Raw genomic sequence first — 24911 nt, 5'->3', positions numbered from 1 at the left:
GATATTGTTGGCTCTGCTAATGGGAATAAACTGTTTGCGAAATGTAGAATGCTATAGTGTAACAGACAATAAATCAAGCTTTGCATAAAGGAATGAAAGACCCACTGTACAGCTGTATAACACCTATCCAAAATACTTTGTTTTCTAATAAATGACTTTACAAGAAAGTCTTACAAAAATATGATTACAGATGGTCCCTTAATTAGCAGATAAATCAGTGTGTAATTAATAACAGAATTACCTCTTTATTAACGAACCTGGAATGTAGTCATGATTTTCTTGTCCAAGGGAAGTCTTTATTATATTAATTATTAAGTGGAATACTAGAATAAACATCATAGGTCATCCTCTGTAGCCAGTCGGCACCTTTTGATTCTGCTGCAAATGTAAGAATGCAGCTGGAGTTCCTGGTACAGATCTGTGGAAGTGCAATGAAGCATGCTATGAAATGTTTCCATCCAGGTAATCCAGGTGCAGTCTGAAGTTGTGCTATAGAATGGCAATTATTTTCATTGTGTCTAGCTATACAAAACTCTCCTTGTTGATCTAGACTCAATAAAATACTTTACACTGAATTCTGAATTTTCTGTATCAGGTAAAAGCCATTCTTCCTATAATGCAATGCTCTTACAGCAGATTATATTAAAAATGGCAGAACATGGAGGACACCTTCTACAAGCAGTATGGAGAAGGCTTTGCTAATACCTCATGCATCAATATTGTTATTGTTCATTTTTTTTTGGGGGGGGGTAAATGCTGTTTCAGCTAATTGCATTCAGTGAAAATGAAGATGTTTAATTTTGTTGGCTATTTGACTTTTAAGCATCAGTGACCATATGCAGAAGTCTATGTGGCAGTTTTATTGTGTTGGTCATTTGACTATTAAACCACAGTGACTATATGCAAATGTTTATGTGGCAGCAGCTTAACACACAGAGCAAACAGACAGTTTTATATCATTCTTTCTAACACAATGGAAAATAACTAGGACGGCGAATTGCAGTTATGTTGATTCTGATATGTTAGAGAGTGTCACTGAAAGATATCACATTACATCACCAAAATGGAAAACAGACGAATCGTTGTCATTGCTACCAAGAAGCATGTACTGTAAAGTAAAGGGATTGTGAAAGCAAAGTCATACAGCACTTCATTATCGTGATACAAAGTGGCAAAATGGACTAGAAGCTGGTACTACAGTGGGCACATAGGAGGGCAGCTGAAAAAGTGCCCTGGTAAACATCAATGGCTAACTTTGTGAGAAAAGTAGGGATAATCTTTGCTGCACTTAAATGAGAGTAAGAACAAAAAGAATTCTAGAGAAGGATTTATTTTGTATTTCAATTCATATACTATACTGTAGCCTAATTATTAGAATTTCATTTATTTTATATTGAACCTGTGGGGTAACTGGATCACATTTTTTTTCAGTCATGACCTAAATGATACTTATTTTTTTTTATAAGAAAACACTCTTTCCAAATAGTTGGTAGTCACTTGATGTATATTCATGTACCTGGTAAGTCAGATCAAATGAGACAATATAATGACATATTAATGTATAGTTTATAGAGTATTGCTGCTTAAACCAAGAATGCCATTTTCCAGTAAATCCATTGTGTACTACTTTAGAGGATAACATAGGCAGATTTCTCTGCTTGTATGTACACCTGTTCATTTTATGTGGTTGCATATGACGGCTAAAGTCAATTAATCTGAAGCAAGCAAATATATCATGAATTTCATTTTAAATCATTTGTGTGCATTCATTTATTTAGTACCATTAAAGAAGACATTAAAGTCTTGATACATTGAAGACATAGTGTCCTAAGCATCCTAAAATCAAAGCTTTACTTTAAAAATGTTTTTTTCATTTTCTAACTGCCTGACAGATCTAAAGCAGGCATTATTTCTTGGTGCACTCTTTGTGTAACACATAATAAACAACAAAGAATTATAAAAGAATAGTTATTTTACCATTCAGATGAACAGTGATGTTCATGAAAGTAGTGTTATTTAGGTGTATATTATTAGTTCAGCTTTAGTTACAAGCCCAAACATATCCTGCCTGTCACTGTACAGTTAGAAAAGAAATAAGAATAAAGCATGTGCATATAGCCATCACGATGAGAAGCCGACTGCAGATCCACACTGCTAGTGACAGCTCCCTTGGGTTGTCGGTTTCTGCATCTACTTTCTAAACTGCGAGAAATATGTTACCAGCATTAAGCAGATCAATCTTACAAATGAAATCATTAAAAAAGTAAAGCAAATCAAATGCTACAAGAAATAAATAAGTGTATACATTTAAACAAGGCTGCAAATCATACCCTGTGCCTTAAGCCTGCTTAATTTTTATTAAACATGGATTTATATAAAATGATTAGAATCAGTTTAACGGTATGTAAATTAACAGTTTATTAACTTACCTCATCCATAAAGTCTTTTATTTTTCTGTTTATTTCATCCAACCTTTCCTTGTAAATGTGCGCTTCAGATGTTCGATCTTTCTTATTAAATTCCTTTACAGCCTCGGCCACTTCAGCAATGCGTTTTCTAAAATCATTCTGCCACTGAGCGAGTTTTGACACAGCAGCATCATGTTCTTTTTGCAGTCGTGTTTCACTGATGACAGACAAATGAGTAAGAAAAAAAATGATTTTTTTTACCATGCCCCACCTCCACTAGTGACATTCATCTTCCTGCATTTAAATAAGACGGGATCATTTTTACTTCAGCTTTTAATTTTGAAAAGGTTAATCACCCTAACAAAGGTCAATCAAACTTTAATCCTCAATAAAATTGTTGCAGCTGTAATCACCTGCAGGACAATTATAACATTCCTATTTCCATGCCAAGGACACACTTCTTTCATGAAGCACTGCTAATCTCTTGACTCTTTGCATTAGCACATTCACCATTAACATTTCAAAAATTATTAATTCCACTGGTACCATTACTGCAGCTAATTTCTGTACCTCAGAGATACTAATCCTTTCAAAAATGACAAATGTTTTCTTCAACAGTGCTTTTGCTGTTGCCAGCTAATCCTTGGCAGGCGATGTGATGTTTTAACATCAGCCTTACAATGCTGGCTGATCCACTTAGATGAGGCATTACGGGTTTAACTTAAAATAATATAGTGTTGCAGTCACTTAATTCTCTGATTCTGCAGTAAGAGGATCTGTTATTCAATGAGATGAAAAAACAAAAATTATACAGTAGTTTTGACATCACATATGTGAACAGTTTACAGTACAAAATAAAGAGGTGCTTACCTGTTTTTGATTATAGGGATAATCCTTTGCGGCCAGGAAAATGTATTTCCACTAAGAATAATATCCTCTTTAGAAAGGATTGCATAGTCTATCAGAAACATAAGGTTTTCGGCAGCAGCTTCAAGTTCTTCCTAAAATATAATAAGAGTGAATGAAGAAATCCAGATAAATCAGTTCTAAGTATGCAATATACATATATTAACTTCCAGGGATTCATCTTTTCAACTCTTTAAAGTGCTGGAGATTGGTTTCTTATGCTTAATTCCAAATCTAAGGTCACACTATTTCATTGATAGATACACTGATCCCTGGCTTGTGATGGTAATGACATTTGAAAACTGTCTCCTCGTCTGTTGATATGCATGCTTGCCTTTTCATACTGGAGCTGCTTTTGAATAAATTTCAGCTCTTATGCTGGCCTATCTTGATACACATGTCCTAGGAAACAGGAAATGATTTATGCCAAACAAAAAAGCAGAGTCTTAAATATATACAGGCGGTACAGTGCTCTCTGTGGTGGTACAATCTTCTGCAGAACATGCTGCCTCAGTAATTTCAACTTATATTGAGGCAGACATGAAGGACTTGTTCACAGAGTAAGCTTTTTCCTTCCCCAAAGCACGACAGTGATTTTTTTTTTTCGCAATACAGAAAGATTGTAGTTGTACAGAAATTAATTTATGAGTAGTCCAGTAATGAGCTTGTGCGTACAATTCAACAGTTAGCATAAAGTGATATTTAAAAGCTGCCATTAGGTGGCCAGACAAAGCATAATGAGCGGAAGATAAATGTCTCCTCTCTGCTGCAACACAGTGGCCCTGGCAACCTCGGAAAGTAAATGGACAAACTCATATATGCCCCTCATTTATATTCTAAATTGATTGCCTAGCTACCAAAATTGCATTTTGACATAGCAATAATAACCTGAGTCTCCCTCTCCCTATTTTTTTCTGTTTTTATTATTATATGAACATATATTCCCCCTCTGTCACTGTCATCCTGCCAGATTTCTGTGACACTCATTAGCAATACGTCAACTTGGCATTTTCAGCACCCATAATAAAGAACAATTGCAGAAGAAAGTAGGCAACACAAATAGTGTTAACAGTGTCTTGCAGTGGAGGGATTTTTCTTCAACCACCATTGTCTTATGGAGACAAAATACATGTCTAAGTATTCAAGTAAATTGCTAGATGAACCTTTGCAGAACCGACAGGAAGGCCATATTTTCCTGGAAAATGTAAGCTGCTGTTAGTAACAGCATCTGCCTTGGCATTATAACAGACACACAAAGCTTTTTCATACAGGAAAAGAATGAAGCAATCTCTTTGGAAAAGTAGGGTACAATAGCAGATTTCTTGCAGTGAAGCATTCTGCAGGAACTGTGAAAGGTTTTTTCCTTAAAAGGTTAACTTCCTCCAGGTTGCATTAATAAAAGAAGATAAAAAATGACAACACAACCTATTAGGCAAACTAAAATACTAGTATATATATATATATATATATATATATATATATATATATATATACAGAAAAAGAAGAAATTATACAAGAATAAGTAAATGCATCTTCATAAAAATGATACACACCCTATTTCTCTTATGTGTATGGTACACAGTCCAACATTTATGTCACATATGGGTGTGCATCCTTTGAAAACTGGAAACAGTATGATCAGATCATGTCTGGTAATCTTACGCATTACAAGGATAAGTCCTTGTTTTATACATTGAAAAAATGCCCCACCCTCATGTGATATCTGTTTACTGAAATAAAATTGCAAAAATCACATTATCAAAATGTACCACTTTCTCCAATAACCTATATTTGCAGAATGTCAACTAATCATTTAGCAGAAGAGAAAGCTGTAAGTTTAACAAAATCTGCCTGATATGGGGTGATGCTATAGGAAAAATGCACCTTTTCTGGTGTCTTCAAGTCCTTAACACTGCTTTGGATCTTGGGATGCAAACCACTACACACAAAAATATAGAGTATTAATGTCTTACTGTTCACTTAATAGACTCAGTAAAATCAGTGAATGTGTAAAATGTCATTAATTCATGCTAAGTTTCACTATGCAACTACTGCAGGGCACAACATGAGAACTACTTAACCCATAGAAACATAGGAACATACTAGGCAGGAAATCATGGGGACCATAAGATGCCTAGCCACATACATCTTTAATCAGACAAACTTAAAAGTTCAAGTTCTTGCCACCCTTTTCAAGCAGTTAATACTGCTCACCTCCACAACTGATCAGAGCTGTACATAAGATGCCTGCTGTATCTGTGTACATCCATCCAGACTTCAAAACTACCCTTAATGACACAAACACATATGCGTGTGCATAAACGCGCACACACACACACACACACACACACACACACACACACACACACACACACACACACACTCTATTGCTTTGTATTGTACAAACATGCACCACTCATACAATACAGAGTAATAGAGAGAGAGAGAGAGAGAGTGTGTGTGTGTGTGTGTGTGTGTGTGTGTGTGTGTGTGTGTGTATACGCCCCTGCCCAGTAGGGCACTTGTGTGAGTGTGAGTGTGTGTATTGCGTGTGTGTGTGTGTGTGTGTGTGTGTGTGTGTGTGTGTGTGTGTGTGTGTGTGTGTGTGTGTGCGCTTGTATTATATACGGCCCTCACTGTAGTTTCTCTGTATAGAAGTACATGTGCATGTCTCTGCTTGTCTACGCACATACACAGAGTAAATATGTCAAAGATTCTGAATTTTCACTTTATCGCAATGATATTTATAAGCAATTTGCAAAAAAAAGGTTTTCATTAAGCCTACCTTTATCTTAATGAGTTCACCACTCCTCAGCTTGTCTACATAATTCTGAAGCTGCACCAGTGCAGATGTAGATTCCAAAATACTGGTGATCCTTGTAACAATGGCATCATACATTTTGCAAATGTTTCGATTAAACTTTTCAGACACGGTTGCAACTTTGTTAATTATGATATTAGCCAGCTGGCGGGAACGATCCATCATGCACTGTAAGAGGAAAAAAAAAAGCCATTGACAGAGATATCTAATCATTGCCACCAGAGCAGGTAAATTCTGTTCCTTTCTGCTGTGTGTCACAGATTCTCTCCCCCTGACCTGCTCTACAGCCATCGACTGTCAGATTTAGATTCAGCAAGCGCCCAGCTTTTCTTTATCCCTGCCTCTGATCTGAAACTCTTAGTTATCAGGAAGGCAGGCATCAGCAGCTGTCTCAGAGCAGGAAGGCAATCAGGTGAATAGTACTTATTATCTTTCGCTGCATTCTGTCGAGTGACAAGATTGATTTGGGACCAAGAGCACATCCTTATCTCCGACACAATTACTAGGCTCTAAGTTCACCCTGCAGTGCATATGTAAAGCCCTATCAGGGGACCCACAGCCTTTGTTAGATTTCACTATGCATTAAAACTTTTTATTGTTGAAAAGGTATTTTCTAAAAATGTGAAATGAAAAAAAATTTAAATCTTTACTGAATTTCTGAGGAGAAAATCTAAGTGCTACTGTGCATAAAAGAATCCGCTACAGAACTCTTAAGGCTTAATTGGGCCCAAAGAAGCAATTAATTGCTATTTAAACCACATCCACAGCCAGATTACACACCCCTATTTTTAGTCATGGACTAACCTATACATTTCAGCCCAAAGGTTGGTTTATCTTGAGGAGATTTAAGCCTTACTTCACAATAAAGCATAGCTATCTTTCCATATGCTATAATAACTATAAAACCCTTCCTGTGAATTTTCAGGTTCAAATGTTACTTTTAATTAGCAAAATACATATACTGTCTAAACTTCAATCAAAAAGAGTAGCCTAATCAGTAAGCTAGAAAGAAAGATAGAGTCTAGTTTAGGGAAAGATTTTTGATGGTCAAATCTGACAGGTTGCACAGCAGCATGGCTTACTATATGCATAAGCAAACTATGGTGCCAATCGACTAGAGCTGCTTTTCTAAACTTTATTTATTCTCTTAAGGACTGAAACACAAATCCTCAACCACCCCTGTATAAAGCAACTATGGCCACGTTGCTTTATGGGGCAGATGACGCATATTGTCCAGTCAGTTTATGGGCTCTCTGCTCCATCTGAATGATGACTGAGGCTGTCTGACTCATTGTTTAAATCCTGGGTGGGATGACAAGAAGCAGAAATCCCTCAGTGAAGTAGATGTGATGGCTGCGTCTCAAAAAGCAGTAAAAGACACAGCCGCTATTGCCATAATGGTCTGCAAGGGAATGCTGAGTTTAGGATGGATGTGGCTCATTTCTGATGGTCTAGATTGCAGCAGGTCATTTTTCTTTATCTTGGCAGGCTAAATAGGTATTGCATGCAGTGGAAAACTTTTCAGGTCTGACATCGGTTTGTGCAAAGTAAATCAAAAAACTTTACTGTGCTGGAAACAAAGTCAAAATAAATTACTGTTGCATTTTTTTAATATTATTGAAAAAAATACATTTGAAGTATATAATGTAAACTAAGTTGCTATTACTGCTGGGTATGCAGGGTTCTCTGGATGAAAAAGACTGAACCTACTCTCATTTGCTCAGATTAAGAAGTTATGGTGGCTTTACAGGACTAATTGGCATTTGTGTGAAAGTAGCTGGAATACTTTATTGGGGTTACTGTGTGCAACTGAAATGAAATGCATTACCATAGCCATTATTTTTTTCAAAGTCAGACAACTGAGGTATACACAGTCAAAAAAGTAATTATAACTACTGAAAATGATAGAAACTGCTGTTGCTTGTTCAGGTTAAACAAACATTAACCTAACCTTATGCTGTACTATGGTTGGCAGTAATGGTTAAAGTGTTTAACTTGGGAACAAAAGGTGCAAGGTTTGATAGTCACCAAGGGAAATTGGCTAAGCTTAAAATTACCCATAAGGACAGTCAGCCTAATACTTACCTATGAACCTATATGAACTACTGTGCATTTTTGTAAAATAAGTTAGAATGCTTTATTGTTTTTTCTGTGAGTTTGTGTGAAATAAACAGGAAAAACATTACCAGAGTATGGTATGGCATATTTCAGCTTCAGAGCAGCATTGTTTTTGTCTTCAAGTTTTATGATGACATTTTTCCCCAACTTTGAGTTGAAGGGATGCTAATTTGGGGAGCTGTTTGGATTGCCATATGACCTAGATACTGGCGCCATTATCATTATTACCACAGAATACACACAGTGAAAGAGTAGCTATAATTGCTGGATACAAAAATGACTGGCTCTGTTGTTGTAATCAAGTTAAACAGGCATTCAATATAATTACAGTCAGTGATTTAAGGTGTATATAAGCTATAATTCATCTCTATTTGATAAATATGAAGGCTGTCTGTGGATGAAATTAACTTACCTCTGCTGTTGTTTGATCACATTTGGGTTTGGAGGAACATTGCTAGACAATGTATTGTATTTCATAGCTTCATTGGTTAATAGGTAAGTTGTAGGCCATGTGTCCTTACAGACCATTCTAAGCCTAGTCAAATTCCCTTTTGGTGCTTGCATTAACATATCCCACTGGTGTTATTTTGGCCTTTCCAATTTCTTGCTTGATAATTATATACTACCCCTAGTGAGAATAACTGGGATGATAGCCATCATACAGGCATTGTATCCTTTTAGTTCATAGGCTCATATGTAAGTACAAGACTAAAAAATGGTCCATTTTGTGCTCAAATTAACCTATTCCATTTGGTTAGAGATTGGTCTTACCTTCCCATGGTCACTAATTATATATTATCCCTAATGAGAATACCTGAGATCCGGTCATAGATAATTTGAGGGGACCCGTGCCTGGGATAAAGCATTTATGACCTGCTGCTGTCCATTAGTGCAAGGGGCAGTCCTGAGGTAAATTTACTGCTTTCTATCCATAGATCTAAGCTGTGCTTGAATGTGGACAGGGATGAAATTTGTTTTATGTGGATGGACAGTTTGTTCCAGATAAGAAGTATTCTTTATGACATATACCTGTCCATCCAAACCATTCTGCTGATGTTGCAGAAGAGATTTAGATCCCTAGAACAAGTATTTCTGATGTCATTTAATTTGATGATATGCAGTAAATCCATCAGTATTGAGTCAGAGAATGCCTTGTATGCCAGACTCAGGTCACATCTTAGCAGTCTGTGAGGGTCTGTATCATATAATTTAAGGTTCAACTCTTCAAACCTCCATTCATCGAAGCGACAACAGCAAATATTAATTTAAGTGAACATTCACATCAGAGAATGTCTGAAACAGGGAATGGAATTAGTTGCCCTTTTCCCCACTGTAGTGCAATCTTGAAATTGTTATATATAGGTGGGGGGGGGGGTTGACATACTGAGGTGTGTGTGTGACGGTCGCAGTGTTGCTCAACTAATTCCATTCTCTGTTGAAGAAATTTGCTGATGTGAATGTCCACTTTAGTGAATGTTCTCTGCTGTCGGTTTGATGAATGGAGGTTCACGGAGCTGAACATTCAATGATATGATATAGCCCAATCTGTAGGATACCAAGTATAGTGACAGGGCTTAATGTCGGTCCATGTAGGGCATGTTGTTTAGGCCTTGTATCCTTTTAGTAAAGTATCTCTGTAGGAGTTCAAGCTGCTTCATGTATCTGGATAGATACATGCCAACTAGGACATTATATTCAATGAATGGCCTAATGAGGACTGAATAAAGAGGGACAATAACATCTCTAGTTGCAATCCTTTTGTTTATAAGTTGCGTAATATATAAGGAGTTTCTTATGACAGTGTAAACCTCTGCCAAAAGTTAGGGCACTGTCCACATAAGTTACAAAATCCCAAACAGCTGGATCAACTCTTAGGAGTGTATTGCCAATGTAGTTCTTCCACAGAGTAGACTAATTCTCAAAGGATATGATAATGCCATTTTAGCATTAAGTTCCAGTCCATGATTCTGACAGCAGTTATTTGTTTGGGACAAACCTTCCAACAGGGTGGCTAAGTTAATTGGCAATTCAAACTTAGTCTGCCAAAGGCCTTTGGCATTGTTTTTATTTTAGATAAGTAGATGCCAAACGGGAGAAGACCAAGTGCTGCACCCTGTGGAACTGCCCTCATGAATGGTCTCTTTGTGGAGGTAGCTTCACCTGTTTTGATTCCCTCCATCCTATCTGTCAGCCATTTTGCAGACATGTGGGTGATGTAGGAGTTTATTCCCAGTTTATTTAGCTTTTCTACTATGCCTGAGTGGGGGAATGAATTAAAAGCCTTGGCCAAGATGGGGTATGTATTGTGTACCATTTTACCTTCATCTATTGCTTTGGTGCCCTTTAAAAGAAGTCCACCAGAGTGAGTAATTATGACTTGCCCTTGTCAAATCCAAACTGAGATAGGTCCTGTTTTGAAGCTTTCCAATGTCTTTATTGATTAGTTCAATAGTATGTCTTTCCATGGCTGTTCATATTAGGCTGCTCCAATTTATGGGCCTGTAATTGTTTGGGTCTATGTCAGGTCCTCTCTTATGTGGAGGAATGACTGCAGTTGGCCTCCATTCAGTTGGTACAAAACCTGTATGGATGCTGAGGTTGGACATTGTTTCCAAGGAATGGCTAAATCATGCTTCATGCTATTTAAGATGAATTCAGGGCTATTGTCCGGAGACTGCTGCAGTATTTTTAGTTCTTGATAGCCTTTTCATGACTTCGTCTTGCTTGATAGCTGGAGGTGAGTTTCAGTACATTTTGAGAGATAGTCCCAGAGGACAGGGTAGTAAAGCTTGAGCTGAATTTATTGGCCAGTATTACAAGCAGCTCAAGCATTGCTGCATTCTGAGATAATGAACATAACTAAGAAAAGGCCTTGTGATTGCCTTTGGCTTCAGTGGCGATTTCAGCCTCAGACTTGGATTTTATTAAGCTCCTGAGCTTCTTGTTTATTTCAATGATGAGGTCTCTATCATTCTGGGATCACTATTCTTACTTTTGGTCAGAATTCTCTCCCTTTTATTGTAAAGTTTATGGTTCCACCAAGGAGATTTATCTCTGAGGTTTGTCCTGTGGTTGGTCCTGTAGGGTATAGCTGCATCTCTGCAGCTGTTTACATGCTGGTATAGTGTAGTACTGTAGTCTACTGCATATTCAGCAGAGTTAACTGGGTTTGGTGGGGATCCGAAGGTGGTCAATGTATCAGTTAGGAGTAGGTATTTTGTCTTTGAAAAACTGTGTGGAAAAAATCTCTGGTTTTACTTTTATTTTAAAGAAGATGGCTTTATGGTCTACCTAAGACATTACAAAGATATGAAAGGGGTGATGCAAGTTGGCCCCCATATTAGTAAGTTCAAGATCCAAGATGTTGTTCCCCCTGTGGGCACTCTGACTAATTGTTCCAGGGCATTTGTATTGGGGAAGTCCAGGAATCTCTCTGCTTGTGCACTAGTGGTGGTGGTGTTAGTTTCCGTGTCTATAATTGGACAGTTTAGATCACCGAGGAAAATAGGAATGAGTTTAATATAGAGTGATTCCAGTTCCTTTAGATATGAATTGTAGCTTTCTTAGGTCATGGAGGAAAGTTAGCTAATATGTGGTATTGGACTTTGCCAAGGATTCTTTAGACACGAAAAAGCTTTAGTGCACCATGCTGCTTTACCAGTCTTCACGTGAGTCTTTTATTGCATGTCTGTCAAAACTGACTGCAGAGTTGCATAATGGGAACCCATCATCATCAGCTGTGTAGGATATCCTTATGTATAAATGGCATGCCCAAGTTAGGATGGTTTTCACTTACATCTGACATTGATATCCTACATATTTGCATTGTGCAATTTTGAGCAATTCATTTAACTAGCATTTTTCCTGGAGCAACTTTGAAAAGTTGCATTTATGTCCATCTGGTTAACACTGACCAGTCAGTAAATATCCCAGCAATGTAAACTGATTAGCAAGCATACTTTCTAGCAAATGTTGAAATTATGATACTACATGCCAAGGGTTCTTGGTATGCAAGCCTCAAAGAAGGTATTACTGATGACATATGCCAATGTGCAAATTACATAAACTGAAAACATCTAAGCAGACCCCAAAGGCAGTGGGCAGTATTTATTCCATAAGCAAGCACATAATTCATGCAAATATATAAAAAACAGCTAGTCAGAAGTACTTCTGTAAATTCCATTCATGTCTTATTCATGTCATTTTCCCATTTAATCTGCTGCACTATTAACAATCAGTTTTATTAGTAAGATATTTTAGCTTCCACACAATAAAATAAGTTAAAATTAAATAGTTTCATAGGATATTACTATGCTAATGACATTTTAAGCCTTAGGATGCTTCCCAAATATATCTGATAAGTTTTGATACCCTAGGTTTATTTTAAGGGTATAGGTAGGCTTAAGCATAGGTGGTCAAGCATTTACAGGCTGCATCAATCTAAAAGGGACACTGATGCCAGACTAGGAGTAAATTTCTGATTGCCATTGACTGGTCCACTTTACACCTGAATTTGGTTAGGCAGAACTCTGCTTCACATGGGTGAGATGCTTGATCCAGAGAAAGAGAAGTCTCTGAGACACATACCTGTCCCTCCAACATGTCTTACTTATGTTGCAGACAAGATTTAGGTCCCTAGATGAGGTAAATCTGATGCTGCTTGTTTCGTGGACATGCAACTAGTCTATCAGAGTGTGTTCATCAAATGCTTTGTGGACCAGGCATAGATTGCCTCTCAGCAGTCTGTAGGAAACTGAGTCAGGGATAGAGCTTTGAGATGGTCCACAAAGGACATGCTGTTATGCTCAGTTGTTACATATGCCTGTTCAGGTACATACCGAAGGGGGCATTGTACTCAATGACTGGTGTGATAAAAATCGTAGTACTGTGGAACAGTAACATCCTTTGACCTAGGTGCCTAGCCTTGCTTATAAGTAGCACATCACAGCATGATTTACTCACTAATGTAGACACATGACGGTCAAAGGTCAGGTTACTGTTTACATGCATTTCCAAATCACTGACCACTGGGTCTATATGTAGGAGTGTATTATCAATGTTGTAGTTTCCAGGGGAAGCCATCTTCCCAAAGGATGCGATTATTCACTTCTTGAAAATGATTTGCAGGACCGTTGCACCAGTTATTGGTCTGTGTTAGGCCTTCTTAGAGGGTATTTGTGTCTTTGGGGGATTCTATGACTGAACTTAGAGTCATCTGCAGACCTAGTCAACAAGAGGCCCACAATATCAGCCTTCACTTAGAAAAGTAGATGCCAAAATGGAGCGGTTCCAGCACCAAGACTTACTAACACAGCGAATGGCCTTTTTGCAGATGTTGGTTTCCCTATCCTAACTTCTTGGGTCCTATCCTGAACCAGCTGGCTATCAAGTGGGTAATAAAGGGTTTATGCCTAATTTCATGATTTTTTTCTACAATGCTCAAGTGGAGTATTGTGTTGAAAGCTTTGGCTAAGTCTGTGTAGGCAGTATGTACATTTTTGCCCTCATCCACTGCTTTGTTAACCTTCTCAAAGAAGTCCTCCAGATTAAGAAGGCATGACCTGCCCTTGTCAGAACCAAACTGGGTTGGATCTACTGTCTGAAGGTTTCCTATATTTCTTTTTGTCATTTCTATGATAATTATTTCTATGGCTTTGCATATGAGCATATTCAAACTTATGGGTCTGCAGTTGCCCAGGCCTTTAGATGGTCTACCCTTGTGCAAAGGGAAGAGAGTTGTACTCCTCCATTCACTTGGCATAAAGCCTTTCTGCAGACTATGGATAAATAGAGATTGTAATGATCCTAACAGGTTTTGCTTTGTTCTATTAAGGAGGCATCTTGAAATATGATCTGGGCCTGATGATGCAGTGTTCTAGGCTGTAAAGAACGCATCAAAAATCTGTTGCTAGTGATAATTGGGGGAGTTATGGTACAGGGCATTTCCTGAGGTGGTTTCTGGGGGAGAGATGAAGGGAGGGATGGAAATTACAATTAAATTTGTCAGCCAGTAGATTTGCAATATCTTCTGGCTCAGTATAGGTATTACTTTGGCACATTGTTTTGCGTTGCCTTTGAGGATGTGGGCATAGTTGAAGAATGCTTTGTGACTGTCCTTGGCCTGGAAGGTTATCACCTCAAATTTGTCTTTGATAGAATTGAGAAGTCTGTGAGATACTCCTTGAAGGCTTTCTGAAGCCGAGGCGCTAGAGAATCTATTGGGAATAAATCGTTTGGATATACTGGCTGTTGTTCTTTTTCTGGATATATTTTGCAATTGGTGCTTGTGTTGTTTTCATAGAATTGAGAAGTCCTCTGATTTGCTTAATTAGAATGACGAGGAAGGTTTTGGCACTGTACTTCCTAATTTTTGCCATCATAGTCTTCCTTTTGCTATATAACCTACTTTTGTTGGGTTGTTTGCTTTCTTGAGTTTGCCCTGTGCTTATTCTAGGTAGGCACAGCTGTCTTTATGAAACCATTAATATGATTGTATAGTGTTTTTCTGAGCAATTAGTGGTTAGTGGTGTGAAGGGCATGGGATAGTTAGTGACATGCAGGATAGGGCAGGAAATGATTAGTGATCTGCCTAGCAGGGCATGTTCATTATGATGTGCAGGACAGAACAGGACAAGGTTTGTCATATGAAGTTCAGGAGATGAAAAACAAAGAGTAGTGCACCAGGATCCACCAAAAAGTTTTTATTGAGCGCTTTCATTTTTTAAGTGAAAACTTCATCAGAATGACCATCTGATGAAGTTTTTCACTTAAAAATGAAAGTGCTCAATAAATACTTTTTGGTGGATCATGGTGCATTATTTCTCTTTGTTTTTCAAAGTACAGGAGATGGTTAATGGTGAGCAGAACAGAGGATAGTTAATGACAGGGCGGGCAGGGGGTGGTTAACGGTGTGCCTAGAAGGACATGCTCATTTTGATGGCAAACATATGGCCATTTTGTAAGATGAAAGGTACTTTCCATGTAAGTTTCTAATTTTCTTGACTTTTTTCCTCATTAATAATTCCCTTAATCATTCATTCCTACTGTAACCTAGTTCTTTTATCGATTCTGTGATGTCTGATATTCTTATATAGTAGGCTGCCTCAACCCTTTTTCATGCTGTTCCACCCACTCCAGGGATTTTCTTGGTATGTCTTCCCTTGAGATATGTTTAAGCATTCAACATATATCTTTATTATTGTACTGAAAGTGTAGTCACATTGAGCCTTAAGTGGGGAAAAGTTTTGTACTTCCTTGGGATGAAGGATTCTGTTCTCCTGTGCAGTGTCTTGCTTACCTGGCTGCCTTAGCTGTTCCACCTATATATTCCTGCTTCTTCCCATATTATTCACTAAAAGATAAGGAATTCTAACTGTAGCATTTGCCTGATCCCAGAATCACAAGGTCTTTTCAACACATATCTCCTAGCTGCTTAAGCCCTGTCTCCCAGTTTTCCCTAAGTATCTGCCACATGTTCATTTGTAGAGAACCATAGAGTCCTCTTCCCATGATCCTGCATTTTAACTCTCTTTATGCAACCTATTCCATTTGTGCTTTATTTGTGAACATGATGTATTAAACCCCATTCCCCTTCATAAGGTAGGAATAGGAGTTCCTGCTGGCTTGCTTCAGCAGAGGACAGTTCAAGTAGAACCTGAATCTTATCCACCAAAGGGTGATCAGACCATACTGGGATATTTATAATTTGAGGGACAATCATAATCTTGATGGTGTTTATTTTACCATTCATTGCGTATGCCCTACCACCTCCCTTTTATAAGAGTTTGCTTATTTTTTCATAGAGATTCTATAATGTACTTATAACCATTCCTTCATATGTATAGCCCACAGGTAGGTGAAAGGTCCATCTCTATTATATCACTAATTTCAGCCAGTCCTTTTCCTTCCCCCACCATGACCAGCACTGCTTTTTTACAATTTGGTTCCAGTTCTGACACTTTGCTGAATTGTCAAGTGTTTCCAACACCATTGGTAAAGTTTTATCCATGTTTTTTGTTCATTAAAATACAGTCATCAGGGTGCACCTGAAATATGGCCCAGTTCTTTACTTCTGTTGTAATATCTCATAAATTTGCAAAGCAATTTTGGTGATAAAGGGCATATTTGTATACTCCATCTGGAGCTGTTTTCATTTTGTATGTATTCCTTAATTTGTTATAACATCAAAGGTGATTTTATTATACACCATCTTAATCGACTAAATAAACACATCCTAAAAAACCCTTTTGCACAATACTTCAAAGAGATAATTCCAATGCACCATATCAAAAATTTTTTAATGTTGAATAAAGCTACACTAGTGCAATGATATCCACCTTGAAGGTTTTTCTGGAAAAATAGTCATATTCTACCAATTATCAGTACTCTGCCCATCCCTAATAAAGCCACTTTGTTCTGGCTTTAAAATAGTGGGGAATACTTCATCCAACCTTTATGTAGGATGATTGACAACATTTTTATGTCCAAATTAAACAATGAGGTCAGTCTATAGTTAGCCAACTCTGGTTTATCTGCCTTCACTTTCTGTATTAGAATAATTCTAGCATGTTTCATGCCATCTGGGATTATTTTTGTCCCTTAGATTTGATTATAATGCTCTAATAAGAAAGGGGCAACTTCGTTTTTCCCCATTTATAATCTGAAGGTAAATCTGTCCAGACCTGGTGTTTTCCATTGTCTTTATCTTCTGGATATCTCATAATGAAAAAAAAGCATTTAACTTCAACGGGTCCTCTTTGCCATCTGACTTTCTATACAGCGAACTTTGAAAAGATCCTTCTATGTATAACTCCTTATGTTTCTAGTATATTCCTTCAAACTATAGTCTAAAGGTCATATATTTTGCTTATGAGGCTTTATATTTTGTGCAGAGCCAGCCTGATGCCTGGTAGGTAGAAATTTTGTCAGGTTGGAAAGTTTAGTAATTTCACTTTGCCTAAAAAAAAACATTATGAGATATAAAGGGTTTTTTTCCCCCAGTATTGGAAAACACTCAAAAGACAAATAAAGGCCATGCTTTTCAAAGCAGAATGGTCTGTTTACAATGGTCTCGCAAACTGTCACAGACTGGATCACCCTTGAATGACACCATTTGTGTATCTAGTTGTTAAAGTCAGTGATGTCAGATTTGTATTTTGGCATTATTATAGGCAAATGCAGAATGTTACTCAACATTGGGGATTACTCAATTTTAAGTGCATATAATGAGAGTGACTCCATATCGTTCTGCTCCTCTGTGGTGGACCACTTAAGATTGTTCACCCTAAATATGCAAAGTCATACTCATAATTTGAATGCTTCAGGGCATAGAAGGCCCGTGTAATGGTCACCCTATACTTTGCCAGTCTGGTAAGTAAACAGTCTCTCTGTATGACAATGGAATTACCAATAACTAAACCATTTCTCATATTATTAATCATTTTGGCTGTAGGATCATACTGCAGTCATGGAGAGGAGCACATCAGTGAGCTTGTCCTGTTCTACACACACTAACTAGCCTCTGCCCCACACGTATATTGCCTGTCCTGTACATCAGAAATGAACACTGCCACCCACACCTAATTATTCATCTCCTACTGCTTAGTGATGTGCAGGACAGGATATGATAATTATATGCAGGACAGGACATGTTCAGTGAAGTGCTTATAGAGGATGTTTAATAACACAAGGAGAGAAAGGTCTGAATGGAGAGATGCAAATCAGCAAGAAATGAAATGTAATATTGTTAGAAATGAATGCATCCTCAAGTCCTGGTGAATACCTTCAGAAGGTGGAACCTGTTTTTCACAAAATCTCACCAAGATGACACTGATATATAAACAGTATATTATGCAGCATACATCATAGACAGAAGTAGGTTAAAAAATAAAAAATATAGCTGAGTGCACAAGACCCAGGATAAAAAATTGTCCAATCCTAGTGGGCACACTTGGACTAGGACTGGAAAAAATTATAGTGTAGAATATTCAAGAGGTGGAAACATTCCTACAATGGGATTAGGCTAGGCCCAGGGGGAGGATTGTTGTAGAAGGAAGCAGTAGTCCACAAAAACTGCAAAAACTGATAGGCCAAAAAAGAGCCATAAGGATGATAGAATGAATTATCGAGGATAAGAAAGAAATTATTTATTGTTACTACTGTATAAGAAGCCCAGAATTTCCAAACAGAAGATATACAAAAAAATTAGAAAAGAAATTAGAGGAAAGAAAAATACTACAAGAAAAACTATCAGAAGCTTCAAATAAAAATTTGGGTTAATACAACAGATTTATGAAAAAACATTACAAAGACCAAAAAACCTTGGGCCATTTGGAAAAAGAAGCGACCGAGGAGTGCAAAAATATAAAGAACAAAATCTAGTGATTTTTTCAAGGGATAAAAGGGAAATATGGACATGGGAAAGAAAGAGAGATCTGATATGGTGAAATATTTATGCTAAGGAGAAAGCCAAATTAACAATGCAAGAAAAGCAGCCCCAAAGATATTCAAAGAGAAATACAGGTAAAAACATCCAGATATGGAAAATGTTGCAATACAAAAAACAAGATCACAAAGAGAAAATATAGAATAGAAGATTAGTAAAGCTAAAAATGAAATGGGATGAAGTAATGGCCAGACAGATTGAAGCAATGTTAAGAAAAGCTCTTAATTGGAAAACCCAAGCCCAGATGCAGTACCTAACTTCTAGCTTAAAGTATTAACATCTTTACATGAAGATTTAGCCATGAGTAAGAACTATTTATATGTGAACCTCAAGCAGACACCAACCTGGTTAACAACAGGGAAAATAATACTCCTACTTAAGAGCAAACCTGCAAGCTATCCTAAAACTATAGACCAATAACCTGCCTTCCGACAACATATAAACTATACACTGGAACTGATGCTGACAGAGTTTATAGTCATTTAGAAGAAAACCGAATTATGGCAATAGAACAAAAGGGTAACAAAGGAAAGTCATATGGAACAATGGATCATTTGTTGTTAAATAAAGTTATAATGGAGAACTGTAAAAAGAGAAAGAATCTAAGTATGACATGGATAGCCTACAAAAAAAAAAGCATTTGACAGTATCCGACATTCATAGATAAAAGAGTGCTTAAAATGTATAAGGTACATCTTATACTGATTGATTACATTACAGTGACCATGAAACAGTGCCAAACCACTTTGGAGTTAAGCCATGATAAAGGGCAAATTATTATACCAGGGATAAAAATTCAAAGGGGGATATTCCAGGATGACTCTTTGCCACCGCTGCTCTTTAGTCTTGCCTTAACCCATTAAACCGTCTACCTAACAGATTAGGTCATGGCTACAATCTGGCTCCCAGAAAACAACAAGTGTAAGAGTTCTCATCTTCTTTTTGTGAATGATTTTAAACTGTATCGTTCATCAGATGAGGAACCGAAAGCACAACTGCAAGTGGTCAAAACATTTTCAGACTGTATAAGACTGTCATTTGGTCTTGATAAATGTGCAAAAGCAACCTTTAAAGCAGGAAAGCTGCAGCACCAGGAAATATCATTTTGAGACAGAAATGTGATATAAAAGAAGTTGAGCAAGAGGGAGTGTATAAATATTTGGGAAATGATGAAGGATCAACAATAAAACACGGACAAATGTCTATAAAGCTTAGTAAGGAATATTTTAGAAGACTAAAATGAATACTGAAAACAGCATTGACATCTAGAAATAAAGTCCAAGCTATAAACCAATTTGCTCTTCCCGTCCTTACAGTTTTGAAATGATTGACTGGCCCCAAAAGGTGATGGATCAATTGGACAAGGATACTTCATATTATCAAATGATTTATAAAAATCAGTGTATACCAAGACTATATATTCCCTATTCTAAAGGGGGTATGGGCCTCCTCAAAATTGATGATGTGTAGAACTGCAATCATAGGACTGCATACACATCTTCTAACCTCACAAGACCCAAATATAGTGAACGTTTTAAAACATGAGGAGAATAAGTCTAAGATGACTTCTCTGCTGAGTTTATCACAAGCATATTGGTGTCAAGTGGGAATGGAAATCAAACCAGAAATAGATAAATATCAGGCAGCAACTAAATGTGACAAAAAACAAACAAACAAAAACAATATAAGGTGAAGGATCAGATGAGAAGGCAAGAAATGTGGAAAAAGTATAAATACAATTGCAAGTACAGAAAACTCTTGGAAAAACCTCATGATGATCAGGATAGAACACAAACTGTTAAGGTGAGCTGAATTTAAACCAAAAGACGAAAGGGTAATATTGGCAGCCCAAGACAGTGGACTACGTACATGCTGGTTCACAAAGTGTGAGAGAAACAGACAAATGCAGGTTCTATAAAACAGAATTGGAAATAGTCACAGATCCTGTTGCTTGTTCCGATATACTAATGGCAGAAGAACTGTATATTGACAGGCATAATAATGTGTCAAGACTGTCGCTTTGGCTTTTGTGCAAGCATTATAATACTGAAGTATCTAAAATACACTGGAAATATGAATCACAAAGCATTATAAAAAATGATGAAGTGTACATTACACGGGATCATCAATTACCAACAGTTCAAAAATTATATGTTAGAAAACCAGAGATAGTAGTCCATTTAAGGAAGACAAAAGTAGCATTGATCACTGAAATTGCTACACCCAGTGACTATAGTCTGTTACGTGCAGAGAGACAGAAAGTCATAAAATACCAGGAGTTGCAGGCAGAAACGAGGGCAATATGAATGAAGGATACCCAGACAGTTCCAGTAGTAGAAGGAGCAACAGGTCTTATAAAAAAGAAGAATTTACAACCGTACATAGATATGTTAATGATACATGTAACTGTATGAATTGGAGAAGGAGTCATTACTGGGCACATTGCAATGGCTGCAAAAAGCACTTCTGGCTAACATCAAAGACTGAAACAATACTAATTTCATGAACTTTAATCATACTTTAATCATACTTTGACTTAGCATTGTGGTCCATTCCCATCTTGGTATAAGAAACCTAAAAGACTTGGAGAAACTGAAAACAAAGAGAGGAGATGGTTAGATATGACCATGGCAGATCATTCACAGTAATGGACATGACATGGGCAGGATAACAATGTGCGTTGCAGTACATGATTAACGATAGGAGGGTCAGGACATGCTTGGTGATGTGCAGGACATGAACAAGCTAACAATGTTCAATGCAGTATATTATTAAAGAATCGCAGGGCACAGTATGCTTGCTGATGTGCACAGCGGGTTACTATCACTGATTTGTAAGTCACGAAATTCTCAGTGATGTGCTCAACAGGTTTTCTCCCCAAGATCCCAGCAATTTGCAAATTTCTGTTATTTGCACAGAAAATGAACTTCACCATTGTTAAACTTGGAATCGACATGTAATAAAAACAACGATTCTGGTAAGATATTTTCCTCATTATTAAAAATAGCATTCAATGGCCTGTTCATGTCTTTATTAACAGAAAGTTCTTAATGAAAAAAAGAGAGAAAATCTTAAATTCTGGCCATGTTACGTTAATAAAAACACTGCAAGTGTGTTCAAAGATGACAGTGTATAAAAGGCAGGCAAAGGATCAAAAGCACTAAAAGAACTGCAAGGAGATGCCTTGAGGCAAACCCCATGCTTACTACTGAGACTTGGTCATGTAGCAAGTGATGGCACAGTGCTTAACCGGCTATAGCAGGGGTTACTGCTGCCGTACTGTACACATGGAATACTTACATGTCCATTAATAAATAACTTTTTCAATAACACAAGAGATTTTTTTTTTTACTTTTACAAAAAAGTTCTTATGAAAAGCATGATTTAGCTGAACTAAATCAGTTGGCTGAACTGAATCACAAAACTTACTCAATATTCTGATCATGGCAAACATACCTTCATCCCTTTTACTGGCTCACTTATTTTTTTTTAATTAGTCAACAGGGGAAGTAAAATGTCCATTCTGAACCCCTTTCAACTGTGACCTGTGTCACAAGGGGAAAAGTAAATATTCAGTGCATGCAGGCTCTATTTAACCTAAGACTGATTCAGCAGGTGATTTATAATGACTTTGGCTCAGGGGAGTCATCAGAAATGTGTATGGCACAGAGAATGGTATAGCCTGAATGTAGCCATTCTATGTCATCCTTTATTGCATCAGTATGATGTGGGGGTAGAATAATTAAGGCCAACTATCATCCTTGTGGTTACTCCCTGTAGTCATGTATCCACCATGTTCTCATCACGGAGCAAGATTTATTCATTGTCATTCAGGAGCAACAAAAGAACAGATAGACAGAAAAGAGTTGTTTGGTCATATAGCAGGTTAAAAAATACAATCTTTAACAAATGGCGGTCAACATGTAGTCCATTTTTATAATCAAATAAAAATAAGGATGAAAAAATGTTGTAACACCACTGCAAAATTGTCAATAAAAGGGAAGCAGGAAAGATGTACAAACATTATCTGTACAAATATAAGCAAGGAAATAAAAACACATTTGGTACATGAAAGTTTATTGTAGGAGGGACTCTGACTTTCCCTTGAGAAATGGTGATCTCAGAATTTATTATATTAAGGACTATGCATGGTACAGCTTGATGCATGAGACTGAGGGGTGTTTGGCCAACCAGAAAAAAACTTCACTGGTTGAATACTGTCTGAAACAGTTTGTGTAGCCTGAAATGATATTTGAACAAAACATTTTCAATAAAGGGCCAAAACAACAGAAGCTGTAAATCCTATAAATGGCTACCTCCTTTCATTGACCTTTGAATGACAGAGATCAAAGGTATGCAATCTACCTCTAACTCCCTAACAAAGACATTCTCACTTTACTACAGAAAAATTAAGTTGTTTGCATAGGGAGTATTATTTAATTTCCCCCTATGCATTGTACATATTTCTTATAAACACTTTCTTACATATGTATTATTTGTTTTTCTGATGTAGAGTTGCTGACTGCCTTTTGCATAAAATGCTTTACCAGACTGCATTTGACAAAATCCAGTAATACTATAGAACATTCTTGTCAAGAGAAATTAATTATAAATCTGGATTATTAATGTTTTATTTCATTAACATTGCTGCAGTCTTTCATACTGTGTGATCTGAAGCCTCTCTTTGTTTTATTTATGTCTGTAATCAAGCTATCCTATAAAACAAATCAAATATACCATATTTTTATGTGCAGCATAGTAAAATGTTAGCTCATACAATTGCACCAAGGGCAGCAGCAACATATAGCACAATGTGAAAGGCCATTGCGATGAGTTAAAAATGTGACTTAAAATATACCCATTATTCAGTAGTATGAAGTAACGACAGAGCTATGCATCTTTAAAGTCTAACTATTATTATCTTAAGTGTTTTTTTCAGGGGGGAACCCCTCTGTACCTCCTGTTGTGGGGATATTCCCACTCCATGGTCGCACTAACTTGAAAAAGGGAAAATCTCCCAAAAGATGTGAATCATTGTTGAAATTACACAAGCAATGATTTCCTAGAGAAAACAGGGATGGAGGTTATGTTCCTCAGCTAATGCTCGAGGAGATTCACTTCGATCATCAGTAGAGGTGCTGTTGTGATTTTCCTTTAAGGGTATTTTCACAGAATTCTCTTGACTGCTGCTGTCTACTTTCTGTGCAACTGAAATACTCTTCTGTATCTGTAATTGGATTCACTTCAAAAGTAAAGTGCTTTCATTTGTTCAGCTGGCAAATATTGTGGCTGCTGTCTCACTCTTTTCAAGTAAAGGGTATCCTCACAGCACTGGTATGACTGTTACTATTCACCCCAAAGACAGAGAGAGAGAGAGAGAGAGAGAGAGAGAGAGAGAGAGAGAGAAAGAGACTTAGAAAGACTATTTGTCAGTTGACTATAACAAGAATATGATGGTTGGTTTATAAACAGAGTGATCAGAAATAGAGATCTTGATATCAGATTAGCAGTTGGGTTGTTGACAGTGTATTGTAAATACAGGTATGGAGTGGGATCACTGCTGAGTTTTCAGTAGCCCCTCCTGGTAACAATTGTTAATGCCTGTCTCCTTAGAAGATGATTTGTTTAAGTCTCAGTTACCACTGGTAAGTTGAAACTGGAGGGAGCTCGGTTCAGAATGATGTGAAGTCATGGGGCTTCAGTAATTATAATACTGTTGTGAAACTAACAGTGGACAGCTTATTAAGTTGTGATAGGTATCGGTCATAATCCAAAGCAGTAGTGTGCATTTATCATAAGATCTTAAGAGCAATCACCCTATTGCATATATATCTATTTAGTTGATAGTGGTGCATATCTGGGCTCTGTGACTTCTGCCCACTCATCACTTTCATGGCAACAGTGTAGCTTTGGGCACTGTAATGCCTACTATTTTTCACAGTGGAACAGAATAACCCCTGCTATGCATCATATAGGTCATAAATGAAAAAAGCTCCTCTGTGAACCAGTGAACCTACTTGTTCAAAAATGCCATACATTTTAGGGACATGTTCCCCCTGAGGTCTCCGCATCTGAAAGGTGGTTGTCACCATTTCCTGTACTACAATAATGATAATAAAAGTAATTTTGTTTAGAATCTGAGGAATGGTTGTCTTCTTCCTGACATATATAGGACCTATGGCACAACTACAAACTCCAGTATTTCTTTTGCTAC

The 24911-nt window shown here is 37.2% G+C and overlaps 1 protein-coding gene across 1 annotated transcript in view; it reads right to left on the bottom strand.

The window, feature by feature from the left end:
- Positions 1–24911, bottom strand: part of LOC122815364 (dynein axonemal heavy chain 3-like) — a 4921723-nt gene that overhangs the window by 4141713 nt on the left and 755099 nt on the right. The window contains exons 12-14 of the mRNA XM_044087818.1: positions 6100–6303; positions 3279–3409; positions 2430–2625 (exon numbers count right to left, since the gene is read on the bottom strand). Of these exons, the coding sequence (XP_043943753.1) occupies positions 2430–2625; positions 3279–3409; positions 6100–6303 (531 nt within the window). The remainder of the gene's footprint in view (positions 1–2429; positions 2626–3278; positions 3410–6099; positions 6304–24911) is intronic.

Source organism: Protopterus annectens, chromosome 11.part0 (assembly GCF_019279795.1).
Source record: "Protopterus annectens isolate FY-2018-M chromosome 11.part0, PAN1.0, whole genome shotgun sequence".
Taxonomy (NCBI): Eukaryota; Metazoa; Chordata; order Ceratodontiformes; family Protopteridae; genus Protopterus; species Protopterus annectens.
Note: the sequence above shows the minus strand (reverse complement) of the source record. Positions and strands in the feature narration are given on the sequence as shown.